Below are 12,881 nucleotides of genomic sequence, written 5' to 3'. Positions count from 1 at the left end.
GCACCACTCAACATCTGAAAAGCCAGTTCTTCTGGAACAGATTGATTTTCTTTGGTGCGGAATCTTTGGCAGTCAAAGAGGACGGTTTACACGTTGCTGGAAAAGAAGATATTGCAACGAGCAATCACACACATACTACAAAAAAGGTAAAAATCCAAGTCCATTCCTTTGCTTGAGAAAGTTTTCCCTTAGTAATTTTTGAGAATATGTCTCTTGGAGAACGGCGGTTTTTTACTTAGTAATGAGCATGAACAGCCACAACCGCAGGAAACTTCTCTTTTTTTATGAGGTTACCGGTTTCGGCTAGTTTTTGACCGTCTTCAGACCTGCCAGCATGGCGGTAGACTGTGGCAGTGAAAGCAGCAGGCGCTGTCTCCACTGCTCAAACAGTTAGCAGCGTTCGTGGAGACATAGCGCTTGTTCCTTTCACCGCCACAGTCTACCGCCCTGGTGCCAGGTCTGAAGATGGTCAAAAACATAAAAAAAGAGAAGTTTCTTGTGGACGTGACTGTTCATGTTCATTCTTAAGGTCTCCCATAATTTGAGTAAGATGTCTACCACCTGCAATACGTGCACAAATGCCGTGAGAAGATAACTGAAACGAGAGTCAAGTTGCAACTCATATACAGCTCCCAGTTGCGTCCGCGATCTAGAAACTGCGAGAAGTGCCTTGCCAGCATGTGTTTCTATCGCCGCATTCCTCTTTAGAGCCTGGGAAGGAAAACCGCACCTTGGACGCTTCCTACACTATCTCAACTGCCATAATACAAGTATGTACTCTGAAGCGCCAAAGCAAATGGTAGACGCATGCGTATTCAAATACAGAGATATGTAATACAAGACAACAAGTGTGTGGCGAAGTTCTCAGTTCGGTTACTCCTGCTACAACGGCAGGTTATCAAGATTTAAGTGGGTTTGAACGTTGTGTCATAGTCACCGCTCTAGCGTTGGGACACAGCACCTCTGAGGTAGCGATGAAGTGGAGATTTTCGGTTACGACCATTTCATGAGTGTACCGTGAATATCAGGAATCTGTAAACATCAAATCTCCGACATCGCTGCAGCCGGAAAAAGATCCTGCAAGAACGGGACCAACGACGACTGAAGAGAATCGTTCAACGTGGCAGAAGTGCAATGCTTTCGCAAATTGCTGCAGATTTCAAAAAATGGTTCAAATGGCTCTGAGCACTATGGGACTTAACATCCATGGTCATCAGTCCCCTAGAACTTAGAACTACTTAAACCTAACTAACCTAAGGACATAACACACATCCATGCCCGAGGCAGGATTCGAACCTGCGACCGTAGCAGTCGCGCGGCTCCGGACTGAGCGCCTAGAACCGCTCGGCCACCGCGGCCGGCCTGCAGATTTCAGTGCTGGGTCATCAACAAGTGTCACGTGCGAACCATTCAACGGAGCATCATCGATACGGGCTTTCGGAGCCAAAGGACCACTTGTGTACCCTCGGCGACTGCACGACACAAAGCTTTACGCCTCGCCCGGGCCCATCAACGCCGACATTGGACTGTTGATGACTGAAGAGATGTTGCCTGGTTGGACGAGTCTCGTTTCAAAGTGTGTCGAGCAGATGGACGTGTACGGGTATGGAGACAATGTCATGAATCCATGGACACTGTTCAAGCTGGTGGAAGCTCTGTAATGGCGTGGGGCGTGTGCAGTTGGAGTCATATGAGGCCTCTGGTACGTATAGATACGACTCTGACAGGTGACATGTATGTAAGCTTCCTGTCTGATCATCCGCATCCATTCATGTCCATTGTGAATTCTGACAGACTTGGGCAATTCCAGCAAGACAATGCGACACCCCACACGTCCAGAAATGCTACAGAGTGGCTCCAGGACCACTCTTCTGAATTTAAACATTTCCGCTGGCCACCAAACTCCCCACATTTCTACCCGTTCTTGGTAGCGATGTGAGTGGCTGGTGGTCTCTGCATCTCACAGGTTCTATGGTCCCTCGTTCTATATTTTCATAACTGAAACTGCCTGGCGGCGAATAAATTATGCGAGCTTCTCGATTTCTTCTTATGAAATTGTGGAGATAAATGCAGCACAAAGTTACAATTCTTGCTTTCTGGGGATCGAGGTGAATCGGTTTTCGTAGAACACGAAAGACTGATGGTAATATGCCGAAGGCTTTTTCTACAACTCGACGGGCTCTACTGAGCCTGTAATTATATATTCTTTCTTTGCTGCCTTAGTTATGACTCCCTGGGAAGGGCTTCATGACGTGTTGTTGTAATGCAAAGACATCGTCAGCAAAAATTACGTAGGGTGTAGACAGTGTTGTTCCAGACACAGATTTCGACCCTGGTACATGCAGCGCACCTGATTGATGGGCTTTGTTGAAGCTTGTACGATTAAATACACCTCCATCTGATATACGTCCTTGTACTCCCACATCTGCATAAAGAAAGTGGTAGTCGGCATCTACTAATGCTTCCAGCATGTGCAGGATTAACTATTTATACGTGTTTACCATCAAAAGCCCCTATGCAGTGAGGAAAGTTCCAGCAAATCTCAAATTCTCGTGCAATTTGCTTCCATTGTGCTTCAGAATTCGGTCCCTGAAAAAAAAAAAAAAAGAAACAAAAAATCTGAAGAATGTTTTTCCTTTTTTTTTTAGTGGACATCTGAAGAGAGAAGTGAAGAGGACGCAACGTTGGAAGAGGAACAGAGGACCTGCAGAGAACAACAGAGTACCTCAAGTACACAATAGAGCCTTCAAGTCAACCGCGGAAGAAGGCCAAAATTATCAACGGTAATCTAAACACAACAGATGATGCTGCATACGAGGTGCTCAAGCGCACTAGCCAGCACATTCTAGGGAGAAAGGACGACAAGTTCACGTCGTTTTCAAAATACGTTGAATGTCAAGTGAGAGAAATACAGAACAATAAACGTTTAACAATTTTACAAAAGAATATACAAGATTTGATCTTCGAAGCAAAAGTGGAAGAGCTAGAAGAATTTGAGTGTACAAGTAATTGAATTGAACTTTGAGGGCCAGTCCGAAAATGTATATATTTTTTTCAGAAGATAGCTGAAGTTGTCAAGTAGTAATAGCTTTTTTATTTTAAATTTTAAGTCTATTTTTAAATAAAAGATAAATAAAGATAACAGTTCCTACCTTAATTTCTCTTTGAAGTGCCTTTATTATATATTGACACACTTTTGGTATTATTTGACTGATTTTGGATTTGGAAATCCTGTGCATGTATATCAACGAGCTATATGAATCCCCAGTAACTAAAAAGCGTAATGTAACGGCAAGTTGTTCAGCAGGAGTTAAAGCATCTTCAATGTGTAGTATTGGGTAGTCATATTTATTAATACTTCAAAGTCCGTCGTAGACGTACGAACAAAATTATTGAAACCCTGTACGTCTTGAACTGTTAGGTCACTGATCACTGAACTGTAAGCTCCATGACTACACCGTTTATTGAGAAAATGACGCAACCACCATCTACGTTTCTTTCTCCAATTTTTATTCTCCCGTTTTACAATTAGATTCACAGAAATAAAAGGTCTGCGTCAGACGCCATGTTCCGTGAAACTGACTCGCTAGATGTCGCCAGTGAGAAAGCTCTGCCTGGCTACTTGTGCCGGGCACATCTGCCTGGTCTAAGTCGCGATATACATGTGCCGAGATACTTTTCTCCGCGACTTGTGCCGGGTACAGATCTCCGCGACAAATCCCTCAGTGTAAACGTAGCTTATGGATTTATGGACAGCCGTGCAGGATTCACGGTGTCACTTCCCTCCAGCAATACTTCAGACACTAGTAAAGTACATGCCATGTCGCGTTGCGGCACTTGTGCGTGCTCGTGGGGACCCTATACGATATTAGGCAGGTGTACCAATTTCTGTGGCTCTTCAGTGTATGTCTGTGTACTATGCTCCGTATGTAAAATTTTTCTTATCGCATTAAATTTCCGGTATATTGGTACGTCTGCTCAAGGCATCATTGTTGTAACAGAATCGTAAATAACCACACATTATGCTACTGTATCTTTTGGGAATGGTGATTTTGTTTGCATAACAATTCTCATATCAGTGACAGATGATATCAGTCTTTCATCATATTGATACGAACAGTCGATGAAATGTGTTGGGAACTTACGAAATTCTGTGTGGTTCAAGATAGAATTCCTCCATCTCTCTCTCTCTCTCTCTCTCTCTCTCTCTCTCTCTCTCTCTCTCTCTCTCTCTCTCCCTCTCTCCCTTTACATTACGGCTATTGAAAAAAAAATGGCTCTGAGCACTATGGGACTCAACATGTTAGGTCATAAGTCCCCTAGAACTTAGAACTACTTAAACCTAACTAACCTAAGGACATAACACACACCCATGCCCGAGGCAGGATTCGAACCTGCGACCGTAGCAGTCCCGCGGTTCCGGACTGCAGCGTCAGAACCGCTAGACCACCGCACGGCGATTGAAAACTGCAGTACTTTTCGTACGCTTGGGCAGAATTCGTTGTGTTAAATCGACTGAATAATTTTTTTAAAAGATATGTCGACGAATTCAGATATAGCTTCTACTGTTTTATGTTTATTTCATCGAATATTCCGCAGCCATTAGAAATCGGATCACTGTTTGACTGAAAATCTAAAATGGGATATCTTACTGTTTAGAGTGCTGTACTGGGCCTTGTCCATGAACTAATTTTTGTTGCAATGCATTCACTTAAATCCCAGTGACGGAATGCCAGACTCACATCATTTTTACTCTTTCGTGGACACTCGTACATGTGGTATTTCCCAGTACAGTTTTTCGAACACAATTTTCTAATTGATATCCGTTTTATCTGAGGTGATACAATCAGTGGCTTGCCTATTGCCAATCAGGACAAGTTCATGACGAGTGTTTAAAATAATCTTCCTGTAATTTTCTGCGAACTCAAGTGCCATACTGAATGGGATGCAGAACATGAAACTTCCATCATTAGCAACAAATTCATTTACTTCATCTCTCTTTCCACCAGCATTCTGCAATGTGATTGCCTCACTTGCAGTTCCTGAATTGCGCACGTGATCAATAATTTAGTCATTCTAACGATGCTGAGTCGCTGAAAAGAACTGAAACGCACAGGTTTTATTTAAGTCAATGTCAGCAGCTTTCTGTGTTCCTCTTTCATCGAAAAGTCTTCCTTCAATATTCAGATGACTCCCACAAGACAGTAGGTGCGTGTTTTCATTTTGAATTACGATCTGTGTGGAATTATGATATTCAAAGCGGAAACTAGTGGTCACATACAGTATGTAACTCATCAGAATCTTCTTCTTCACTCACCACAGTCTCAAACAAGAGTTTACAGAGAATGATGATAGCATTTATAGCGCTGTCTACTCTAGTGGTGGTAATGATATTTGTCGATTGCAAGGAGTTAACACATTTTCGCTTGCTTGATCTTCTTCTATTCAGACGCAACGAGCTGACTATGTACAACGCCTATTACGTTACCGTAAGTGCAACGGAGCAGCTATTTCGTCATCGAAATCAACAAGATTTCCCTCTTGATCTGCAATTGAAACGTACCTTACCATGATTGGCATGTCAGTGGGCGGATTTGGTGAACACGCAATCGTGTACCTATATGGCATTGTGTGAAAGAAGTGACGTTAACGTTTGCAGAAACAGATTTACAGTCAACGCATAGGAATTAACTTCCTGAGAATGTACTCGTTTTCTGCTGTCATTAAGGCTTATTTATCAATCACATTTCTCTCAAAACCTAAAACGGACTCTATATTATTATCCAGCATAAAATCAGCGTATACATTATTCCTCATCTCATGTATCTGAGAGTTTTATTGCAGCTGATGTTCAGTTTTACACCGAGTTTTTCTCCACATCGTGTTTCTAGTAATTCTTGGCATTTTGTGATTCTGTCTCCCTGAAGAAGGGAGTTCATAAGTGCAACGTTTAATTGTAACTCTGTGCAGAATTGTTTCTCAGCGTAAAATTTTGTTTGGAACTGTAGACAAATTAGGCTGAGTAAGGGTATTTCGCATGTTTGATGACACAAATATGACGTGGCGTTAAGGACAGAAGTTTTGACTTTTTCTGATAGACTTAACGTTAAAGATGTTGGATGGCATCCATTGTGATACTGTCAGTATGTTATCTAAAGTCCAGAAACTTTAAACAAAGGTGGCTGCACCTATGTCTTTTAAGTGATTGAATCATATTCCAGTCATACGTAGCTGTATAGTTTTTGGCGTACCTCACTATTTCTGGAGGAGGTGGTAAATTGTTGAAGCTATCGAAGTACTACGCAGCTTTACCTTTCTTCTTGTACGATAATCAATGTGGACCAGGTTCACTTTCCGTTATATTTCCGATATTCTCATATCTTTTGGGAGTTTTGGATAAATTTTCTCTCACAAACACCCACAGAAAATGTGATTTTTTTTTTTTCAATTTTTGACCATAATAATCAAAGTCAAAATTAATAAATGCTGTTGTTGGAAGAATGCGTAAGGAGAACCTTTTTCAGTCAAACGTAGACCAAACCCGTTTCTCCTGTCGATTCTTAATCCAGTTCTTTCCGTTCACAAAGTGCTATTGCTTCCATAGTATGATAACTTCCTTGCATCTAAGCTGACTGTTTTTGAGCAGCTTTTGCATATTTAAGAGCTTCAGCTGTCTCCACTCTACCCCCAGCTAAACCTCCAAGTGCTGATAATGCAGCTAATATTGAAACGAGAGGTAATATCCCATCCATTATTATTATGATGCACTATCAATCCAACGATTTTGCTTTTGGAGCAATTAGTAAAACAATTTTAAGAGCAATTTTCTGAACTTCTATAAGATTATTGTCCCGACTTCATACACGTAAGCCTTCCAAACTGTTTTAATTATTTTGTTCATTAAATTCTCTTCAGTCTTCTTTTTCGTATTTTTTTTTTTTTTTTTCGTACCCATGTCCATTTTAACCTTAGCTTTTATTGCACCAGTCACTGATTAGCGGTTAGTTTTTCAATGAGCTTCGCATCTTTTGCTTTCACTCATCAGCCATCACTTCTCAGCCAAGATCTGGTATGGTCAGTCTTTGTCTGACCAACTGTCGGTGTATTGCTTAAGTGATGTCATGTTCCTTGTACGCTTAATCTCGTAGATTGACTCCAACATCACCTTTCTTGAACCGTATTCCTACCTGCATTATGAATATCCAAATATAAAAAGTCCTATGGTTACGTTGTTAATAACATGGTTGAGGAGACGTTCACTTTGATTCTTCTCCTCTCCTTGTTCATTGCTGAATTCTATGGCACGAGTGGCCATTATATTAGCGATCATAAAATCTAATCATATTTACAAAGGACTTGCCAGTATAAGCCCACATGTCAGTTTGACGTTGCACCCCTTGTGGCCAGGATACATGTTGCGTGGGGGTTTAATTAAATATAATGCAAATATTTTTAGTTTTAGTAGCTGTATGTCCGGTTACGAAGTCTCGTAACCGGTTGGCCCTGAGTAGTATTAGTACGCAATCTGACTGCATAGAATAACAACAAAGAATGAAAGGAAATTTCCGTTAACACAATTAATTAATTAAGTCCCCAGCAACTATAAAAGCTACGAAACAAAAACTACAAAGCAACAAAGCACAAGTGTAACTGTTCTGTGTGTGGAAGTGTGATTCAACGTACACATCTGGCACGGTTCTTCCTCAATAAGACAAGGTATTTTAAGCACCATTTACACTGAAGTAATTAAAGAAAACAGAAATACTATAATTGCACATAGAAACCAGAATTACACTCTAATACATGAACACAAGCCAGATGCTTTGTTGACTGAACCTGTGTCCAAGACACATTGTTAGTTAGGAAATTTGAAATTAAAAATTTTTTTTTTTACCTTCATATATATTGACAAAAAATACACTCTGATCATTAAAACATCCCCGATCGAACAGCATCGGCTGTCTAGCCCATCAGAACAACTGCACACGACATGCTGACAACTAGTCACGGGAACTTCAGAACTACTACTGCCCACTGTAACTTCTCAACTACGACTGCCCACGGCAACCTCCAAACTACCACTGCCCACGGCAACTTCAGAACTACCACTGCCCACGGCAACCTCCGAACTACCACTGCCCACGGCAGCTTCAGAACTACCACTGCCCACGGCAACTTCAGAACTACCACTGCCACGGCAACCTCCGAACTACCACTGCCCACGGCAACTTCTGAAATACGACTGCCCACGACAACTTCAGAATTACTACTGCCCACGGTAACTTCTCAACTACGACTGCCCACGGCAACCTCCAAACTACCACTGCCCACGGCAACTTCAGAACTACCACTGCCCACGGCAACCTCCGAACTACCACTGCCCACGGCAGCTTCAGAACTACCACTGCCCACAGCAACTTCAGAACTACCACTGCCCACGGCAACCTCCGAACTACCACTACCCACGGCAGCTTCAGAACTACCACTGCCCACGGCAACTTCAGAACTACCACTGCCCACGGCAACCTCCGAACTACCACTGCCCACAGCAACTTCGGAAATATGACTGCCCACGACAACTTCAGAACTACTACTGCCCACGGTAACTTCTCAACTACGACTGCCCACGGCAACCTCCGAACTACCACTGCCCACAGCAGCCTCCGAACTACCACTGCCCACGGCAGCTTCAGAACTACCACTGCCCATGGCAGCTTCGGAACTACCACTGCCCACGGCAACCTCCGAACTACCACTGCCCACGGCAACTTCTGAAATACGACTGCCCACGACAACTTCAGAACTACTACTGCCCACGGTAACTTCTCAACTACGACTGCCCACGGCAACCTCTGAACTACCACTGCCCACGCCAGCTTCAGAACTACCACTGCCCACGGCAACTTCAGAACTACCACTGCCCACGGCAACTTCAGAACTACCACTGCCCACGGCAACTTCAGAACTACCACTGCCCACGGCAACTTCAGAACTACCACTGCCCACGGCAACTTCAGAACTACCACTGCCCACGGCAACTTCAGAACTACTACTGCCCACGGCAACTTCAGAACTACTACTGCCCATGGCAACTTCTGAAATACGACTGCCCACAACTTCAGAACTACTACTGCCCACGGCTTCTGAACTACGACTGCCAGTGGAGGCGGCTGAATCATACTCTTTGGCGCAATCTCTGGCGCTGTGACTCAGTGTAGCCACCTTTCAATGTAGTTGATTCACTTGGTAATGATGAGCTTTAAAACAAGGGACTGGTGACCTTGTTGTTTGGTCCCTTCAACCCCAATCAACCTACCAAAGAACTTGGTAATGATGGCTTGTGAGCTGGTTCCACATATTTTCCGTTAGGGAACGGAACTTGGGGGGGGGGGGGGGGTCTTCCTGGTTGTGAGGTAGTTCGTGGTCACCCAGGCAGTTCATAGAGACATGTGCCACGTGGATGAGCACTTTCCCGTCGAAAAATGGCACTGCAATACATTTCCAAAGGCGTAACAGAAGAGGACGCAAGCTGTCCATGATGAGCGTTGTTTGGAGCCCTCTCAACCAGTACCATCCGTGACCTGAAGTCATACCCAGTGATACCCCACATCATGATGCCACGGGTAATACTGCTGTGTCTCTGCAAAACACAGGAAGAGTAGGGACCTGTCCCATGTCGCTGCCATACGTACTGGCCACGCTGTTCCTGGGTCGTCCAGAACTGTGATTCATTCATGAACACAATGCCATTCATCAACAGCTGATACTTCCCAGTCACGACAGCACTCCAAATACAGTTTGTGCTGTGGTAATACCATAGTCCAGGCTCTGGTAGCCTCTGACCAGTGATGTGGGATGGCACAGAATGTTGCACAGAAGCCCATACTTGTTCTGTGGCGACAGAGCTCCTGGTGGTCAGACCTGATCAACTGGAAGTTTGTCGACGAGTATGTCTGCTCTAACATTTCCATGTTGTCAAAATATGGGCCACTGTCACATCCGAATGCCACAAAAATCTGGATATTGGACTATTCAACCTGCTGGCCCAATCAAGACCTCCCTCCCACCCCCCACCCCTTTCAAACTCTAACAGGTGCTGATAATGCTGAGAATCAAAGAAACACAGAAGGAAGAGTATGACATATTTTGAAAATAAACAAGGTATTCTATGGGTATCATTCAAGTATATGCATGAGGAAGCTCACGATATGATGAAAAGGTAGAAGACCTATAAGAAAAGTTAAACATATTAGGTCTACAACTTCGTTTCCGCCGTTTTGCAATAGACGGCAGTAGCGGCAAGTGGGGTTCGGGTGGTTGGTCATAGGTTTAATACACTACTGGCCATTAAAATTGCTACACCACGAAGATGACGTGCTACAGACGCGAAATTTAACCGACACGAAGAAGATGCTGTGATATGCAAATGATTAGCTTTTCAGAGCATTCACACAAGGTTGGGAACGGTGGCCACTCCTACAACGTGCTGAGATGAGGAAAGCTTCCAACCGATTTCTCAACACAAACAGCAGTTGACCGGCGTTGCCTGGTGAAACGTTGTTGTGATGGCTCGTGTAAGGAGGAGAAATACGTACCATCACGTCTCCGACTTTGATAAAGGTCGGATTGTAGCCTATCGTGATTGCGGTTTATCGTATCGCGACATTGCTGCTCGCGTTGGTCGAGATCCAATGACTGTTAGCACAATATGGAATCCATGGATTCAGGATGGTAATACGGAACGCCGTGCTGGATCCCAACGGCCTCGTATCACTAACAGTCGAGATGACAGGCGTCTTATCCGCATGGCTTAAAGGATCGTGCAGCCACGTCTCGATCCCAGAGTCAACAGATGGGGACGTTTGCAAGACACTGCATCACAGACAGGAGTGCCTGCGATGGTGTACTCAACGACGAACCTGGGTGCACGAATGACAAAACGTCATTTTTTCGGATGAATCCAGGTTCTGTTTACAGCATCATGATTGTCGCATCTGTGTTTGGCGACATCGCGGTGAACGCAAATTGGAAGCGTGTATTCGTCATCGCTATACTGGCGTATCACCCGGCGTGATGGAATGGGGTGCCATTGGTTACACGTCTCGGTCACCCCTTGCTCGCATTGACGGCACTTTGAACAGTGGACGTTACACTTCAGATGTGTTACGACCCGTGGCTCTACCCTTCATACGATCCCTGCGAAACCCTACATTTCAGCAGGATAATGCACGACAGCATGTTGCAGGTCCTGTACGGGCCTTTCTGGATACAGAAAATGTTCGACTGCTGCCCTGGCCAGCACATTCTCCAGATCTCTCACCAATTGAAAACGTTTGGTTAATGGTGGCCGAGCAACTGGCTCGTCGCAATACGCCAGTCAGTACTCTTGATGAACTGTGGTATCGTGTTGAAGCGGCATGGGCAGCTGTACCTGTACACGCCATCCAAGCTCTGTTTGACTCAATGCCCAGGCGTATCAAGGCCGTTATTAAGGCCAGAGGTTGTTCTGGGTACTGATTTCTCATGATCTATGCACCCAAATTCCGTGAAAATGTAGTCACATGTCAGTTCTAGTATAATATAATTGTCGAATGAATACCCGTTTATCATCTGTATTTCTTCTTGGTGTAGCAATTTTAATGGTCAGTAGTGTACAATAAGCTTAGGCATCTGTAAACATAATGCCATAAACACATTAGTCGATTTGTAATTGCATCATGAGGTTATTCTCGATTAAGTACGTCAACTTACGTATCCATTTCTCGCCATTTACGGGAAGTTTTAATTTTGTGCTTTAACGTGAAGAAATCTGCGGCTGTGGCTCTTAAAATGTTGCAATGGTGAGGGAACTATTAGTGGAAGAACGTGCAGAGAATCTTTTCAACGCCCTAGGAACGGTGGTTTTGATGTCGAAGACTGGCATAGCACTGGAAGACAGAACGTTTTCATAGCTACTGGAACAGACGAAGACTTTCACAGGACATCATTATCGAAACCAGCTGATGCGTTCGAGCCCAGCACTGAAACACAAACGACCACGATACAGCGATAGACACGTAAAGGTAATTTTGCAGCAGATCTGTGCTCGACTCCATGTTGCAAAACCCATCAAAATATACATGGAAACGTTGAAATGAGAAGTCCTATCCCTCCCACCGTATTCTCCATACGTTGCTCTCTCTGACTACCACCTTTTTCGATCAGTGGCGTACAGTCAGGCTGACCAGCACTTCCGATCATATGAACAAATGCAAAATTGAATCGATTCATGGATCCCCACAAAAGACGCCCAGTTCTTCCTCCACGGGATTGGTATGCAGTCCGAAACATGGGAGAATGTTGTGGCCAGCGATGGGCAATACATTAATTTTTTTGTAAGTTTTTCACAATAACGCCCCGAACTTCGAGAAAAAACGGCGGAAGCAAAGTTGTAGGCGTAGTATATGTCACAAATACCACAATATATTGATAAGGAAACATTTAATGTAGGTATAGATCATCGGTCGAATCGGGACGTCAACAGAAATAGACGTGTAGATGGTATACGACGCCTTCTGGACATTTGGCAAAAGGTCATAAATAATGGGGACGATTATATTGAAGGTGTGTAGCTATAACTACTTCTGCCAATAAAGTCATTTCACAGGAAATAATAATTCTAATAAATTTTTATCCATCCATTTTAAGGGGGGATGTAATGGATTTTGGTCCAAAAAATCGATTTTTCAAAAATATTATTTTCTCTATCTACACAATTTAATCGATGTTGTGTGTGAATTTTATCGTGATAGCAGCTTTAGAAATGCCTTTAAATTGTTGAAGTGATTAACTCTGCGCTGGCGGCCACTCCCACCTTTTCCGACATTTGCGAAATTGCTTGC

The 12,881-nt window shown here is 43.7% G+C and overlaps 1 protein-coding gene across 10 annotated transcripts in view; it reads left to right on the top strand.

The window, feature by feature from the left end:
* The window catches only part of LOC124717156 (zinc finger protein 501-like), a 337,802-nt gene that overhangs the window by 186,816 nt on the left and 138,105 nt on the right, over positions 1–12,881 (top strand). For 4 of the 10 annotated variants that reach the window (XM_047243918.1, XM_047243917.1, XM_047243916.1 and 1 more), the window contains one exon: positions 2,649–2,783. The exons of 5 other annotated variants lie outside the window; for them this stretch is intronic. In XM_047243918.1, coding sequence (XP_047099874.1) covers positions 2,649–2,783 — 135 coding nt within the window. Of the gene's footprint in view, positions 1–2,648; positions 3,033–12,881 lie in introns of those variants that run through there. One more of the 10 variants, XM_047243921.1, reaches the window with a different exon arrangement.

The sequence above is a fragment of the Schistocerca piceifrons genome, chromosome 9 (assembly GCF_021461385.2).
Source record: "Schistocerca piceifrons isolate TAMUIC-IGC-003096 chromosome 9, iqSchPice1.1, whole genome shotgun sequence".
NCBI classification, from domain to species: domain Eukaryota; kingdom Metazoa; phylum Arthropoda; class Insecta; order Orthoptera; family Acrididae; genus Schistocerca; species Schistocerca piceifrons.
The sequence above is the reverse complement of the archived record's forward strand: the minus strand, read 5'-3'. Positions and strand labels throughout refer to the sequence as shown.